Source organism: Polyodon spathula, chromosome 12 (assembly GCF_017654505.1).
Source record: "Polyodon spathula isolate WHYD16114869_AA chromosome 12, ASM1765450v1, whole genome shotgun sequence".
NCBI classification, from domain to species: Eukaryota; Metazoa; Chordata; class Actinopteri; order Acipenseriformes; family Polyodontidae; genus Polyodon; species Polyodon spathula.
In genome coordinates this window covers 4,181,341-4,199,523 of record NC_054545.1, presented here as the reverse complement: position 1 = coordinate 4,199,523, position 18,183 = coordinate 4,181,341, and the positions used below count along the sequence as shown (strand labels likewise).

The 18,183-nt window shown below is 39.2% G+C and overlaps 1 protein-coding gene across 1 annotated transcript in view; it reads left to right on the top strand.

Annotated features, from left to right (window-relative positions):
• The first annotated feature begins 1,728 nt into the window (after nt 1-1,728).
• The window catches only part of LOC121324800 (protein kinase C eta type-like), a 37,752-nt gene continuing 21,297 nt past the window's right edge, over nt 1,729-18,183 (top strand). Inside the window, exons 1-2 of the mRNA XM_041266984.1 lie at nt 1,729-2,852; nt 11,782-11,845. Of these exons, the coding sequence (XP_041122918.1) occupies nt 2,502-2,852; nt 11,782-11,845 (415 nt within the window). The 5' untranslated portion in view covers nt 1,729-2,501. The remainder of the gene's footprint in view (nt 2,853-11,781; nt 11,846-18,183) is intronic.

Below are 18,183 nucleotides of genomic sequence, written 5' to 3'. Positions count from 1 at the left end.
AAATGAAGTTGAAAAAAAAATAACCAAACATAACAGCGAACAAATGCTCTTTATGGGAGAAACTCAAATCTTGACTTTTTTTTTTCTCCTCCACAGCATTTTGGAGTATGTGTTTTTTTAAGAGCGAGAGGTCTGGTTTTTGTTGGATGAGTGTTAAAGAACATCATGCCTTTTTTATTATATTTATTTATATAAAAGTTTTTTTTTTTTTTTTTTTTTTTAAAAGAACCTCTTGAGATTATTTTCTGTGCCAAATTCATCCCAGCAGACCCCTGTGATTTCCATTACATGAGCGTTTTTTTCTAGCAATCTTTCACTCTCAAGTCACTTTCAAGTCAGAAACTCCATAACCCTTTCTCCTACTCCATAAATCAAATTCTTGCAGCGCCACTGTGGTTTTTGGACTATTAATGGCAGAGCAATATAGAAGCATGCTTTTCATGAAACTTCAACTTTAACATGCACTCCTGGATTCTAGTGACCAAATCTAATCACTGTTTGATACGTAGAAGCAATAAAGCACAACCACCACAGCTTATAGTTGACATGCCCCCTTGGCACAAGCAGGAAAGTTGGTGTGTGTGTGTGGGTGTGTGCACGTGTGCGTGCGTAGGTGGCGGGGGTGACTGAGCTGCAGTAAAACCGGTCACCCAATCAGATTGCAGATTGATGCAGATTACCTGAGTTGTTGTCCTATTTGGGTTACTGCTGTAATAGTTTATCCTCATAACATAATATTTTAACAATTCTTGGAGATGCCATTTTTAAAAGTCGGATATGGCAGTATAGTGGCAAGCAGGTTCAAAATGGAAAGATAGTTCAAATTAATCTAAAATAACATTTGGGGCATGTAACAAACCGGCCAATAAGGTCTGCTTTCTGAAGAAGAATACAGAGAAGGTTAAAATATTTAAGGAATGAAGGCTGTGTTTACAAAAAATAATAATAATAATAATAATACATTTCAGTAGTTTATATAAATCAAGCTATTAAATCAGCATGGCCGTGTCTCTGCTGGCTGCCAGTAAACTACAATTACATATATTATAATGTCGCGCTAGGGTAGTTTTTAAAATGTTGTCTTTTCTTACCTCCTCCTGCCTTCTGCTCATCGTACTCTTTTTTTCGCCCATTTCACACTACTTTCCCGGGCTCGGGGAACATAAAGATTATCTGAACATTTGCCAGAAGGTGGCGCTATTTCCCAAGTTATGTGTGTCCTGTTCCCGTAACAACGGCGCACCTGTAACCTATGCAAAGCCATGTGGACAGACACAAGCTGCGCAGTGATTCAAGAACAAGGCGTTCTCGTTGGCATGGTAATAATATGATTTTTAAACAATGCTTGGACGAATGGTCGGGGGTGGAGTAGCTAGCCATTTTGGGGAAACTAAAAAACCAACAACCTGCTAATTTGTACTTTATTACGAAAAAGCAGTAAATCTACGAAATGGTGCTAGATTTACAAACGCATTGAGTCATACTATACCAATTTAACACTAAACCAGAACAGGTGGAGTGTACCTACTTGCAGTTCTGAGTTTAGCTGTCAATGTGCTACACGTTCTGTCCATTACAATTACAGTCTAAGATGCGAGTATGTATTAGTGTTGCCATTTACAAGCTGTACGGGCGCATGCTATTTATACAGAAAGATAATTTGAAGAATCATTTGAACCTCGTCCTCCGAAAAGCAGCAGCTGTCAATCCCGGAGAACGTGGTGCATTCTGGTAGTTATAGTCCCAACACGCTGTCAGACTGATATTCAAGCTGCAGAAACATAGAGAAAAAACTACATATGCTCCGAGAGGTCAGCTTTCGTTATTTGCATGGAACTCTTTAAGTAAGGCAAGTGGTGAAGAAATTGGTTAGATTTAAACTTTGCAGAACTCAGCCTTAAAGTACATACTGTACGGAAACTATAGCGTTTACGCTTCTCGAGGGTGTAATTATCGCTGATGTTTTTGTTTTTGTTTGTTTGTTGTAAATCCCATAACTTCCTCGTGCGGAGTTTTTCGCAAAGGGTTTCCTGGATGAGTTGCTTGCGAGAAAAGCGATTTGATTTGATCAGTTTCGGATAACACCACCAAGGGGCAGAACACAGCGTGATGACTGCATGCACATTAGTCAGTCAGGTTTGACTGATGAAGCCCCATGAAAAGAAAGGTTGAGTGAATCGAGCAGCATAAACGTTCTTGGGAAGCACGAACCAGGACAGTACGGCGACAGCGCTGCACCTGTTGCCTTTTTCTGGTGTTTTTCTTTTTGTTATTTGAAATGGTCTGCGTTCGGAGAAAGAAACAGCGCGCAAAAGAGATCACCTGCAATAAGCATTTTCTTTGGGTTAAGTAACTTTTCTTTGTACTTTTTTATTTTTTTCTATTCAGAAGTTTCTTGAAACCTTCTGTTGTATAAATGGTAAAGGACTATGGTGACCTTTCTCCGTCTGAATTTGGGAATATGTTGATCTGAAACGGATTTATAAACCGATATTTGCAACATGAAGTTTAATGGTTATTTAAAACTGAGGATCGGGGAAGCAGTAGATCTGAAACCCACCAAATTTTCCCTGAGGCACTCAGTACTTTTCAGTAAAACACCCTTCTTGCTGGATCCCTATATAATAATCAATGTGGACGAGGGGAGAGTAGGGCAGACTCACACCAAACAAAAGACCAACAGACCTACATACAACGAGGAATTCTGTGTCAATATCAACAATGGGCGCAAGATCGAGCTGGCGGTGTTCCATGACACCCCGATTGGATATGATGATTTTGTAGCTAATTGCTTAATCATGTTTGAAGACCTGATCAACACCGTCAATACTGAAGAGACCTTTGAAGGCTGGGTAAGTGATATTTACAATAAACTATGAGGTTTGTATTTTATTATTGTATTTATTTTAATTGCAATAGTCGTACAGGGAAAATGTAAACGTTGGACATGCAATTGCACATTGAAATGAGGTGAATTTGATCAATAAATAGTTCTATAGTTAATTTGCAATGTATATGTAAATATAGATTCATATGTTCAGTTATTTTATTGTTACAGTGATGGTTAGATTTGATTCTGATTGACGGGCCTGTCATGGATTACTTTCTGTGTCGTAGCTTCCTGTACATTTCTATAACATTCCCTACAGGGTGATTTTAATGTCAGCATGCACATCCATAACATAGAATACAAGATGGAAATTGTGTGTAAAAAAAATAAAATAAAAAGACATTCAGTGTAGAACAAGGAGGCAACAATAATGTGGGACACGCAACAGTTGAAGCATCCCATTGAAGACGTTTAATAGGGTTTCAAAAGAACACACAGAGGACGGTGGTCCCCGTTTCTGTGCTATTTAGTCCGGTGACTAGTTACATTTTTAATAAAACAAACAGTACAGTCTGAAATGGGTTCGGTTTTATTCTGAAGAGCCCTGAGGTCATTAAAAATGCTCTTTAAGCTGAAAAGGTTGTTCTGGGTCATAATGCACCAGCTCACAGTGGATACTGACTGCTTTATGACTGCTCTGTAATATACATTGAAGCTTAGCAGACATAAACCTAGCAACTACAACATTAGCAACACTACTGATCCCAAATAGATATCCATGATGGTCAATGTGTCTCATATAATGATGCTTTTATGTTGGCTCCTATTCGCAAAACTTGAACTCTGTCCAATGGGGTGGGCAACTGAACAATCCTAAGTAACCTAGACTGTTCTTAAAGAAGCCAAAAACTCTCTAGAACCGTTTGTTGAGTACAGAACTGTATTTAATGAGAGAAAAACGGACTTGAAAAGTCTTTAAATAGCAAACAAACCATTTACGGTGTACCATTGTACTGTATTGTTTCATAAGGCTAACATTAATAATCTGAACTGCTGCTGTCAACATGAACCTCTTTGTGGAAGAATACGTTCTTCAAATTTATTTTGGGCATAAAAGGAAGAGAGCCAGGGCTTCTCTTAAAAGTATTTCAGTATAATGACCCATCAAAAAAACAAACTTCAGAATTCCTACTGTATTCTCTTGTTTTAGGCTTGTGTAATATTTTGGTGGAACCATATCAACCCTGTTGCAATCAAAATAGGAGATTACATAGGAAACACACACAGGTTGTTCTTTATTCTCAAATAGGATTTGTAAAGGGAGCAGTAATTTCTACTCAATATTTTACTGCAGTGTAGAAGATGCAGTGTGGCAAACATGAGTTTGAAAAGTCTTTCTCACTGAATACATTTGCATCATCTTACTGTGGTTTGTCATTCTTCAGTTTGAGGCTTCTTGGTGTTAGAATTGTACTACTAATACATGGTAACCACAGATCCTTATTTAGTATCCTGTAAACAATGCAAGACTTGCATGAACAGTAACTGTAGGTAAATCATTTAATTAGCTGCATCCTAACTAAATGTGGCAGCGTAATGTATGGTGAATAGGCTGTGCAGACAATTGTGCCCGTGATTCCCACTCATTATATCACATTGAAGTGACAGGATTATGGTGAGAGATAGTTTGGCTTTCGTTTGTGTACTGTACTTGGAGAATGAATTAATGCTGTGCTTTCATCAGCACCATTGCAAAGGTACAGATGCAATGAAATGAGAACTATAGGACAACATCAATGGTAATGTATTGTACTGTACATTTCCGATTGAAATGTATAATGCATCACACTGTTCACACCCAGTTAATATATATATATATATATATCCGATACAGTATATATATATTATATATATAATATATTATTATCATATATAATTTGTTTTAGCAAGAAACAACAAAAAAAACAAACTAGAAATGATCCGTTCCTATCGGCAACTAAGTTTCAAGTTGCCAGAAAAAAAAAAAGTCTAAACTTAACACCTCAAAAAGTCAGAGGTACAGGCTCGCTTATGCAGATGCTAGTGGCTTATGTGGGAGTGAAGGCTTGCAGTTTCCTTGGTCTAATGTACATCATGTTCTGTTTCCACCAGCACCTTTTTCCGATGGTCACTGCCACGCTTCCTTTCAATAACTGCTTCTTGTTTTCTCTCTCTCTCTCTCTCTCTCTCTCTCTCTCTCTCTCTCTCTCTCTCTGTTTGCCAGACCTTGGGTAAATGATGAGTTTTATTCGAACTTCAGCCCAACCCTTTACCCTGTAGGGGATGCAGGTCCTGAAATGTTATGATTGCTGTAAGAACCTTAGGGACCACTCTTCCAAATTCCGTGAAACACTTTTGGTTTCAAGTCTCCTCACTGGTCATTAAAAACCAGTCTTTGGTGTTTCTACCAGGTTTAGGCCAAAATAACTCACGGGGCAGGGGGTGGGTTTGGGGCTCCAAAAGATCACCCAAAGATATTTCAAAAGTGACAGGGTGTGCTTCCAGTGGCACTAGCTTGTGGCTGAGGGGTTATGAACTTGGAACTTAGATTTCTTTGTTACAGTGACACGTTTGCAACCTCCAAAACCTCACTTAGGTGCGTTTTAAACACTACTGAGTTGGATGAAAAACAATTAAGTTAATTGGAAGAAAGCAAAATGGAACAGAATAATCCTCCAAAAAAATCACTGTCTTTAAACTCACTCACCCTGACTTTGTCACTTCAAATAAGGAATTTTTAGCAGTTTGTAAACGTTACGGAAAAACACAAAAGTTACTTTTATCCACCCCCCTGCGACGCAGATCTTGAAAAATTACTGAAATCCGAGACGTCATTATTTAAATTTTTTTTATTCCCAATCAGCTGCACATTTCGCCATCTCTGAGGTGGAACCCCGAACATGTATTTTGAAGTATCCCTTATTGTACTGTGTGAGGGAAGTCCATTCTCACACAAACCGCGGTTTGTAGTTTCTGTCAGATCTCAATGCCGTGCACAGTGTTTCTACCATTAGTAATGTTTGTTTTTTCTTTTGCATCCCCCTTTCACAGAACACATATCATGCTAGACACATTTGATATGGTATTCCCCATATTTTTTTCAGTTTTAGCATGTTTTCCCATGGTTATACTATGCATTTACCATAGCCTGCCCTGGTTTGCTGTATGCTTTACCGTACCTCACTATTCTTTACAATGCTAACCTATGCTTTACCATGCAGTCATTATGCTTTATTACACTTGGCTATGCTTTTACTATAGGTAACTTTGCTAAAGGTTTTTTTTTCTGAAAGGACAAACCCCAGCATTTACCCTGGAGAGTGCAATAAATGTACTGAATATAGCCACAGGAAACTACGCAAGGCTAGTAGAAAAAGTACTTTAAAAACTGCAGGCCTTTCCCTTCTTTTTCTGAGTCATACCATGAAACTTAATTTCCACTTGACACATTTTGAACACTCTCTGAACCATGGACAGAGGAAGTGTGAGTAGAGGGTCTTGCACACTTCCGATATCAAGTGGCAAGATTGCTCCAATTGTTAGCAGGACCCTGAACATGAGAGCATTCAATGCTGCACAGAGTAACCCATTAATGGTGCATTTCCTGTGCTGCTTTACCTTTCCTTGTTATGATTTTCTTTGCTGTCGTTCTCTGTGATTCTGATGCTTTAAATGTTTTGATCGTATCATCTATAAATGTGACTGTGTTCCTGGATTTGCTAGGAGAATCCTTTTTGCTTGTCCAGTGTGTGTGCTTCCTGATTCCAGAAAAAAACAGGCTAGCTCTGCATGCTTCTACCATGGATACCATGGAGTTCTGGACTTTGACTGGTTGGGCTAAATGGAAACTATATATTGAGGACCAGCCATACGTTCAGGTGAACTACTGCTGACACGGGTATTTGTAGTTAGTTTGATTTAATTGAGAACATCTTAAAACCTACATATAACTACACGAAGTGTAAAACGCATAGCTGACTCTTGCCTGTTTCCCAATATGTCACCCTTTTAAACTGTGTGGTATAATGTATTTTAAGAGCTTCTGTGTTTTTTTTGTACAGTTCAGCAGTCTTTACAAAAGTTGACTATTTTTGGCTTCCTGTAACATGCAGCACTAGAATTCGCTGTATTTACCCTCGTAGCTTAACAAGAAATGACAGAAAGGTTAGCTCAATACCACTGAAATAATAAAACATTTGGAACCGCCTTTAATGGATTGGATTAAACCCCCTCTTTATTTTCTCTCTTAACTTGTAACCAGTATTTTAGCTCACTTGGGTGCATGTGGAATCCTGTCATTCTTGTCATTTTAATGGCACAGTCGTGGCTCATTTTCATGGCACAAGCTGATGATCATGAACCGAAGAATAAAAAAAGACAAGTTGGCATTGATCTTTTGTAACCTGCCCACAGTTTTCCACTGCAGGTGGAAGCCACAAACCAAAAGACTGCAGCTACTGTAGACTGTAGACAGTTTATTCTGGTGTGTGACATCATCAAAGGGATTCCATAATGTCACTACAGTTGCATGCTGACATAAGAACAGTCCGCTCTATCTTACAGAATAGAAATAAACAGTATGGGGCTACAGTATGTACAGTTACTGTAACTGACTCTTTTTTAAATATGGGATAGTATACAGTAGGTATCAATATGTTTGAATATATTTGTTAGGATAAAACATTTATCAAGTTTTCTTATAATATCCCACCCATGGTTGCATGAGATCCAGATTATTTGTATGATATGTTTACCTGGTTGCTAGGCAGCCAATTCCTGCACTCTTTTAGAAAGCACATGGGCCAATAAGAAACCTGGGTTTATTGTGCCTCATGAAGGAGGTTCACTAGATACTGGAATATATTTTGTTTCCTGCAAGGGGAGGTACTGTAGAATAAGGCAGCACAAGCTCAGTAAAACAATTAATCCTTGGCAGTTAGGGGAGGGGTGTAGCTAGGTGCCAGGTTTTCAATGGCAGAAGGTTTGGCATCTTCACTCATTACAGTAATGTATTGTATATGGAAAGTGGGGTGAAATAAGATGTCATAAATATTGCAGGAAACTAGCTTACAGAAATAAGACTTACTGTAATGTCCCTGCTGGGAAGAACAGCTGTCACCTTGCGGGTGAATTTGCATCTAAATTGTTGATGGAGAACAATTTTGCATATCTGGTTTGGCCTCTTGCTCCCCTGTGTTGCACACCAGGTTATGTTTTCTTTATTGTAAACATGGAGCTAGCATGAGTCTGTCTCTGTAACAGTCAAATGCTAGGATAACATTTCTTTTTTTTAATTAATGTTCACTTTCTCCAGTTAATGACCTGTTAATAACTACATCCATTCAGACTAATAGGTAGCATTGCCCTTACCTTTGGAACTGAAGGGCCAAGGGCTGCTTTTCTAGACTTGCACTGTTTGAAAGCTGTACAGTAATGAAACCCATTATCACTCATTGCAGATGCATAGCAGCCAGCTGAGCATGTGAGTCATGCTGCAGTTCCCTACAGCGTAATCCCAGCAGAAAAAAACCCAGAGATTTACGTGAATGCCACTCCCCCTACCAGACCTCTACCTCACACTAACCCTGTACCAGGCATTTCCAAAATCACACAAACTGGACTGACCTGTGTTTCTCTTCCCCTCCAAATATTTCACATTTTTCTGAAGACATGTCGTTGGGGACATGTACGGGCAGATGGCATGCCTTTGGGTGATGAGCTGCTTTTCATTGCTGCAGCATTCACTTTTACGGGGGGGGACGGGGACGGGGACGACTCATGCAAAAATAATAGCAACAGGTGGTTTAGACAAGCTCACTGATTCAGTAGGGAAGACATTACTGGTGCACACCCCTATATATGTACCAGCCTCTGATATGTTCCACCTTGCACAGGCTTGCTCAGAGACTCAGAGACCCAGCTCAGCCACTTACTCACTGTCACAATCTTGTGCTCAGTCCTTCGGATGAGACATCAAATTGAGGTCCTACTGTAAGTGACTCTGCAGCAGCAGATTTTTGTACATAGTTCACCTCCTGATCTCTGTAAGTCACTTTGGATAAAACTGGCTGCTAAATAACGAATAATAATAATATTAATAATCATTAGTTAATAAATGCATCAGAATGACTTGTGGTCACTGGTTTGTACTCATCTTGATACTCGCACAGCTCATAATGCGTCTTTCATTTCACTAAACTGCAGATAACACTTCAGCCTAAAAGGGTCTTCAGCCCTCTCTTTCCAAGTAGTTCAGCCCCCTCTCCTCTCAAGTCTTATTTCTTTGCTTTCCCACACCCTGTTCTACAAATGTTTCTTATTGAAACTCATTGAGACAAGGAGATGCAATGGACGGATAAAGCTGCCATTTGGAAAGCCCATCGAAAACAAGACTGCGTTCACGACACTTATAACAGCTGAGTATTAAAAAGCTAAAAAAGTTGCTTCAAGTTGCATTTTCAGAGGCTTTTTGTGATTAATTGTTTTCAGTCATTATTATTTACATGTATTCAATGTTTATTGTTTTTTACTTTTTCATATCTTTAAGTTGTTTTGAGAGGAGTCCAGGAGCTGTTATATTCTAGATAAGCTAAGGTGTCTTCATAGAAGTAAGAGCCACTGCCATCTGGTGGACAGTGGTGTATTGCCAGCAATACAGAAAGAAACTTTTCTTTTATTAGATGGTTGTCATGGACACTGGCTGATCTAGAAAAAAACAGGTAGAAACAAGCAGTCAACTTTTTTGGGGGGAGGATAGTGCCTTCATTATTATTAGTATTAATTAATATAGGAGGCAGTGTGGTCCAGTGATTAAAGTCCAGGACTTGTAACCAGAAGGTCACCGGATTAAATCCCACCTCTGCCACTTACTGACCCTGAGCAAGTCACTTAACCTCCTTGTGTGCCGTCCTGTGGATGAGATGTTAAATCAATGTCCTATTGTAAGAGACTCTGCATATAATGCACAGTTCAAAGCCTACCTCTGTAAAGCGCTTTGTGATGGTGGTCCACTATGAAAGGCGCTATATAAAAATAAAGATATTGTTATTATAAGTGGTGAAGGCATTCAGATCCACTTTGCTTTCTTGCAGGTTTATCAGGCTGGAAGTACTGCAGAGAGTGGCTTTATATCTTAACGCATGACTTCTGTTTATGATTTGAGTTGTTTTCAGCCACAGTCACCATTCACAATGTCGTATATAAGTGAGGAAAGTGACACTTATATTAAATGCTTTGCATAGAATAAAAACAAAGTGAATGTAGCAGAACTCACAAGTCCTTTTTTCTATGTGTTCCAGTCTATACTGTGTATGTGTGTGTATCACAAGTGGGGTGTCAGTATATATATATATAGTAATATATTATATATATAGATAGCGTATATATTATATATATATATATATATATACTGCGCCAGTGTGTACTGTGTACTCCAGTCTGCAATGTCCCTATCAGTTGTTTACTGTAATATATGTGTATTATTCAACATGCAAATATTTTGTTATTGTTTCATATTATGATCTTATAATCATAATATGAAACCATATGCCTTGGATTGCTTTCTAGAATACAGTTCTGCATGCTCTTTAGTAATTAAGATAAATTATTATGAATAGCATTATCAGTAAAAAGCACAGGGCTGCAGGAGAAACTTTGTATTTGTATTTGTAAACCAAAACTTTGTATGCCGGTTATAAAATGCATTAAAACCACAAGGATAACAAAAGCTGGGCTGATAACTACTGATAAGGATGGATATGTTGGCTTTGTCTTGTGGTTTGTGACTAGCTGTCAGTAAGCATATGTCATGTTTAACAATAAAAAAAAGCTTGGGAAACTATCAGAGCGTGCAAGCTTAAAAACTGATCAGGAGTTCCAAGCTGACTAGCTTACAGCTAGCTAGCTGTATCTAGTTACATATTGAGCGCTCTGCTCCACAGCATTTCTGCTCTTTTCTAGAAGTACACTTGCCAGTGAACTAATACACTGTTATCAGACAAAGTAATATATTGCTGCCTTTTAGCCACCATCCAGATACACACAGATCAGCGGAGATCAAGAATGAGACAGCAAACCCCCAGCCTCCTGTGCCATACAGATCAGCTCTCCTTGTAGAGCTACAGGAGACGACAGTGCTTTTCACCAACAATCTAATCCGATCACATGTATTCGCAAATACTGCAGTAATATTCTGTTTTACTTGGGCTTTTAGTTAGGTTTCATGGTATCTTTGCTAGGGCCACAGTGATAAAATCTTACAGCTAGAGCTGTATCTATAAATATGAAGCAGACTTATTTTATACAGTTTTAATCTGGATAGTAAAGTCTTGCACAAAAGATCATTTAAACAGACTAAGAATAAAACACATTGTTGCTTTTGAGTTTTGAAGAGTATTCAGATGAATGTCTGTGGCTGCCCCGTCTTGTGAGCTGTTTGCGCTGTTGAAACTAGTCTGTCATCTCTAGCTTTGTGTCTATAAGCTTGCTGTTTGGGGTTCCTCATCTCATTACCTCATAATGTAGTCATTAAAAAAAACACTACTACCTGTTTACAGTCACATACTGACTGGTTTGCACTGCAGTGCTGAATGCCCTGCAGATCGATGCTGCAGTACTGGGACACCCTGTTATGTGTAGTATAGTACCTATTCCAGTTACTGTCTCATGGCATTATAAAAACTGGATGTGTGCAATCAGGGAGCAAGCAAGTACTATCAATTATAACACACACGTTTACTGCATTGTTCTAACATTTTTAACACTGCTATACTGTCAGGCGCAGTATACTGTACAGTAGTGCTCATGCATTTCTGTGGAAGTGTATGTTTCTAATGTACTATCGTATGTTATTGTCATAAGTTCTGGTTGTTGTTTTTCTTTGTGACTGTTGTCTCTTTTTTTTTATTGAACAGGTGGATTTGGAGCCAGAAGGGAAAGTGTTCATTGTGATCACTCTCACAGGATCCTTTACTGATGGTAAGACGTAAAACCAGATTGTTTTTATCCTGTTCCACCCCGATTTATACAAAATGATTGGATTTCCATTCAGGTGCAAAATAACTACTGCTCAGGTTCACCATGTTTCAGGGGGACCTACATACATAACCCTCCACACAATATTAGGCTACAATTTAAACAAAGTGGTCCTTTCTGGTTCTGCCTATAGGTTGTTTAACACAAGTTGTAATACGGTTGTCTGAGGACAGCAATGGTTCCAAAGGTGGCCAGTGCATTGATGGCCATGATCCATGACAATACAACATCAGCTGATTAACCACTTAGGAAAATGGCTTATCATCTTGGGTTGTTTTTGTGCTTTTGTTCTATATGTGCTGATTTGTCTATATTTTGTGGGATGCTGCTACCCAGTGTTAAAGAGCTGGCTGTGATGAATGGGTTAAAAACACCTTTAGGATTAATGCAACCAATACTGTTTTTTTATATATTTTTTTTCGAACACAGAACTAGTTTGCTTGATTGTTGAGGGTGTGCATGTGAACACAATGTGCAGCCCGAGAATTCTCACTGTACAAGCAGACACTTGCAGAGGTGAGAACTTTAGAACGTCTTCTTTATGATTTCCGAGAATGATGTTTTCCATCATAGCGCTGTTGATGACATCTGCTTTCAACCTTATTGACCCTATTCAGCAATGAGTACAAGGGCAAAGGCACGTTTTCTGAAAAGAATAAAAAACGTTTTAATGGTGTAAAACTAGCAAACCAGTTCTCTGGTGGCGTTTCCAAGAGGTTTAAAAGAAGGGAAAACATTCTCTATTGAGCAGCACACCCTACGTATTTTATATCATCTCCAGTATGAGCAATACAACAAGGATGTACACGCATTGTCTTCTGAAAATTGGGTGTGTCGGGTAATTGAGGCTGCATTGAATACCTCTGCATACCTGCGTATAATTGGAGGGAATATGTTATTTTATTTCGGAATTGTATATACGGAAAATGTAGGTTTGCATCTGTCACTATCAACCAAATCAATTATAGATGGATAAACTGACACAAGGGCATGTTTTAACCTGAAATCACAAATGAAATACTTGCTACAGTATTCTGACCTCCAAATCACCATTGCAAAAACAGACAGGGCCTGGAAACCTGCCTTACTTCTGTTTGTTCTTGATCCTGTACAGATAAGCAGTCTCACGTGACACCCATTACTCTCCAATATAACTTCATTTGTATGTCTCTACATAGCCAGAGCAATGAAGCATGTCCAACATGGGTTGAGATATTGAATACAGAAGTGTGTGTGCAGACTGTGGGTCACACTTCACTTGTTAAAGTTCTCACTCTGCAAGCCTGCAAAAACAGACAGATGAGGACAAGAGATTGTGAGAAAAGCCATGGTGTATGGTGTTGCCTGACTTGAAAAACAAACCCCTCCTGCTACACATTTCCTGTGCAAAACCGATGCTTAAACCCAAACCGTCTTTATTTAGCATCCAACTGACCTTGCTTCAGTAAGCAAGCGGACCGTCTACAACATGCGTAACCAGATCCAAGGCAGTTTAACAGCCACTCTGCAGGTTACACTGATTAACAGGAGTGCACATACAGCACAACCTTGAAGAGGAGACCGTGACATTAACAGGTTTCTTTCATTCATGATACTATTCAGCACAAGTAATTAATTGCAGTTTATAGGGTAGGAGGAAATCTGAGTCTTTTTGCCCATCCCTATGGAAGTATAAAGGACTGCAAAGCCTGCTTTAACTGCAACACAGCAGTATGTGATTGTATAGACCACTGTGATTAACTCGTAACTGGTTTCATTTTAATGTAGCCCTGATACTTGTGTACCATGTTAACAGCATATCAAAGGAGAATAAAGCATAGTGCACACATGGTAAAGCAGGTTGTAAAAACAATGGGAAATCCAATATATAAGCAAGGGAAAAGCTCATGGAAATTGTTCATAAAGGTTCACTGTGGTCAGAATTATATTCCACCATATTCATTTGTTATGATCATTTTTTATAATATATATATTATATTATATTATATTACCTTTGCCCTGACCATGATACAGCATGATATAATCTTGTATGTGCTTTCCAGTCTGGAGATGTTTGCAGTAAACACTGCTTTGGCAACAAGGACAAAAGCTGCCCTGTGAGCAGTGACATTGAGAGAGCAGGGCTGCGTGACCAGGGAGCTGGAAGGTCAAGTGAGTCTGCCGTCTGACGACCATCTGATGTGATTAGTCCCACACCAAATATAAATCCTGTTTTTGCGTGCAAAATGCATTTATTTTTTGCAGTCTTCAAGCTCAGAATCCACCTGGAACCCGGTTTAAATAATGAAAGCACAGAGAATACTGGAACTCAGCTGAGTGAGTGTATGTCAGAGTCCATGGCAACAGTGATAGGGTTCACTTCAGATCAGATAAACTACAGTGAAGAAAGTGTGTGTCTTTCATAAGTCTAATGTACTTCCTGTAGAATTATGTTTCAGGCTCTCTTTCGATAAAGGAATCATCAGCATATTGTAGAGGATTGAGCTCCTTCCAGCTGCCATATGAGAGAACTTTTAGCAACTCCAAAGCTGACGCTGTTTGTCCGGTCAGCAGTACTCTGGGTGTCATTACTAACCTCTTAAATGAGAAATAACGTTTGTCAGCATTTAACAGTGTAAACGGTCTTGAGAATTTCAGTTCAGTTCCTATGTAGTTCAAGCTTCCTGAATTAACCCTTCCAGTGACCCCAAATACTTCCCTATTTGTGTAAACACTAATTGTTTTAAAGCACACACATACTGAGTTTTCACCTCAAGCAGGAAACCATTTCAGTGTATGCTGAGTACACAAACAAGCATTTCCTGTAATTTCTAGAGACCCCTCTTGAAGGGGCGCCATTTCAGATTTCAGATTTCAGATTTCATTTGGGGGGGGGGGGGGGGGGGAGCTTTAAGCTCTTGGTTTTTTTGCAGATAAAAACTGAAAAACCTGTTTTACAGGAGCATTTCTGTGATTGTTTCCTCTATTTTTATAACTCGTACGATAACAAAATTACCAACGCAGGACACAGGCAGCTTTTAAAGCTAAAGAATGTGCACCTGTGGCGTGCAGGCTCAGTACCAAATAAAGACTTATTGTTAAGCTTATATAAGATCAGAACACACAGGAGATAATATGAAAGCTATTACTGATCCCACATCTTAATGTGTCAATCTTGGAGTCTTAACACAGTTATCAGTCACACAGTTTGATACATTGCGCAATGTTCGTAGAGATAAATCATTTTGTTTTATGAAACAAAATCTACTTACCCCTGCAATTTATTGTTTTTGTAAATTTCTTAACATGCCCTAAATTGAAGCATTTGTGTTCATCCATACTTATATTTTTTATGTATTTTTTTTTTATACTGCTGTAAGCAGTTACTGTATTAGCTTTGTTGATATTGCCTTGTAATGCATGTTTTATTTCTCAATACTAACTATTATGCAGTAGCACAGGTCAGGGGGGTCTCCAAGTCATTTTAATTTGGTAGAAGGCGGTCACAGTACCTCAGTGTTTGAGAGCCTCTGCTATAGAGAGCGGGTGCTACAAATACAGTTTTATATTAGATTTACAAATAATTCTCTCAAATGGAAGTTTTGGAAATTATTTTTCTAAAATAAACACAAAAAACTATTAAGGTTGCAAAAATGTAAATAATCTGATTGTTTAAGTTCTTTTTTTTTCTTTTTAGTTCTGTATTATTACAAAAAAAATGAACAAAACATGAGGAAGCTTTACACTTTAGTTAATACTTGTTGGATTGCTTGCAAGTAGATTTAACATAATTGATGGGGAAAAACGGTAACTGTCAGTAACATTTCATTATCAACTGTCTTCTGTTTTAAATGAACACACCATTGCTGTATCTGAACACAAAGTATCAGTCAATCTGAATTTCTAAAGCAATGTTGATGCTGAAATTGTAATCGAAACGCTCTTTCACTGTTTGTGTGATTTAGATGTTCCTGCAGAATACTTTGCAGTGTGTGAGTCTGGGAACATGTCTGTTACAGATTTGCTGAACTAGTCACAGCATGTGAAGGTTCTGCACATGGAACTTTCCTGATCTTAGTTTTTTCCTTTGGCAGTGAAAGATGTTATTGAAGTGCTGGTTTTCAGAGCGTCGCTGGCTTTTTGGTGTTTTTGTGATGGTTTACCACAAACATCATCATTCTTGCTCCCATGTCCCACCATTACAGTCAGTCCTACATAGTTTACACAAAGTAGTATTTTTCCAACGTTGTTTAGCATTACGTGAGAATATGTTGTGGTCCAAGAAGCTACAAATTTGTGTATGTGTGTGTGTGTGTGTGTGTGTGTGTGTATATATATATATATATATATATATACACACACACACACACACACACACACACACACACACACACACACACACACGGTTACGAACAACACACACACACAGTATAGACTGGCATGTAGCATACACGGGGAAGGCTATTTTGTCAGAGCTAGGTGTCAGAGCGGGAATGCAGGTACCCCGGCACACACTCGTTGGACTGTAGCCTGTAAGCAAGTCCGGGTGGACTTGAGGCTGGCGGGGGAGAGTGTAGGCTGTATCGGCACTATGCGAGAGGTCCCGGGCTTGCACCACCACCCACCCCCCCACCCCCACCCCCCCTCTGTCTGTGTGCGGATAGCCTCGCCCTGTGTAATGCAATTTGTCTGCGTTTTTTTTTTTTTTTTTTTTTAACTGAACAAATAAGGCTTATCGTACGAGGAGCCATCATAGATGGTCAACTGTATGCCTCACACACTGACTGCATGCCTGCCACAGGGCTCCTTGGGCCCTAAACCCTGCTAGGTACAGACAGGGATTGCAGGAACAACAGCGTGCCTTTTGTAGAAATTTACGGTTTGCTGACATAAAGGATTTAACAGTAGAGTTTTGAGGAAAATACAAGAGAAAATCTGGCCTGGGAGTTGACTGGGAGAAGTATCCAGAAAACATAAAGGTTCTGACGAATAAGTGAGAGTTGACAGGTCTGCATTATTGTGTATTGTTCCATAAATTAACAAGTGGCATGAAACACAAGGTTGGGGGAGGGGCAACTGCTCCCCTGAATGGCGCCCCTGCCCTCTTGGAGGTGCGTCGTCCTCAGTGTTGAACCTTTTGCCCCAGGTTATTTATTATGCACCTCTGCCACAGCCAGAGGCCCTAGAAGCCTATATAGCCTGATGTGTTTTGTGAAGACTGCCTGTGCTTGCAAGTAAGTGCTTTAGAGGAGACTGCCAGTGAGAGTTGAGGCACCCATATTTTATTGTACTTTTTATCTACTTGTGATTCATGTTGATTAGATAAAGATTTTCAAGGAACTGTTTTGATTATTCAAGGTTCAGTTCATATTGAAAACAGCTTTGCAGGGCCACCATAAAGTAACATGTAGTTACTTTATACCTCAAGTTGTCTCTGTGCCCTTTAGAAAAAGTTTACTGCTCCCCCTGGTGGCTGTAGGATGGAAATAATCTATTTTCTGTGGAATTGAATTTTCCCTTCCATACAGAATAAATACAACAGTGTGTCAGTTAACTCTGCCATCTCCAGCCAATCTCTCTGTCTGTATAAGTGTACAGAAGGTGGGTCTGGCCGTGTGGAAAGATCACATTGCCGCATGACCTATAGTAAGGAAGGTAAATGAAAAAAGCAAGTGAAATGACAATTTGAAACTGCTGAAAACTTGTATAACAAAATAGGTATTGGTGTTACTTCACATGTGAGCTTCCTGTTGAACACTTTTAGCCACTGACTTCTCTCTGTCTGACAGCTAAGTAAATGCTGTGCAGGCAGGGTTAGAACTACGTGTTGTGCATGTACTGGTGTCAGTGGTTAAAAATGATAAATGAGAGGCACATGTTAGGAGACAGTGATCTGTAAACAGTGACTTTGAGGGGATTGAGATGATATTTAGCAAAACGTCTGAAATGCTTAGCTTAGAATCTCTGTCCTGCATCTTGAGGCCAGTTTTGTAAGAATACAAAACCCACAAAAGAGAGCTTGATTTCCACAGGTGTGCAATGCGCATGGTCTTAATCAGATCTGTACATTTGCGTTTACAAACCAAAATGATTAAAATAACTATAAATAATGTCCAGTGCTACATAAGTCACATGGTGTGGAAGAAAGAGCAATACCAGAACTTTAGCAATGCACCCCCCCCCCCCTCACCAAACCACATAATCACATCTAGTAACAAGAAACTGCAATTCCCTGGTTTTCTGCCTATTGCAAAAGTAGATAGCATTGCCATAGCATCAGGGTTGCACTAGAGTATAGTGTT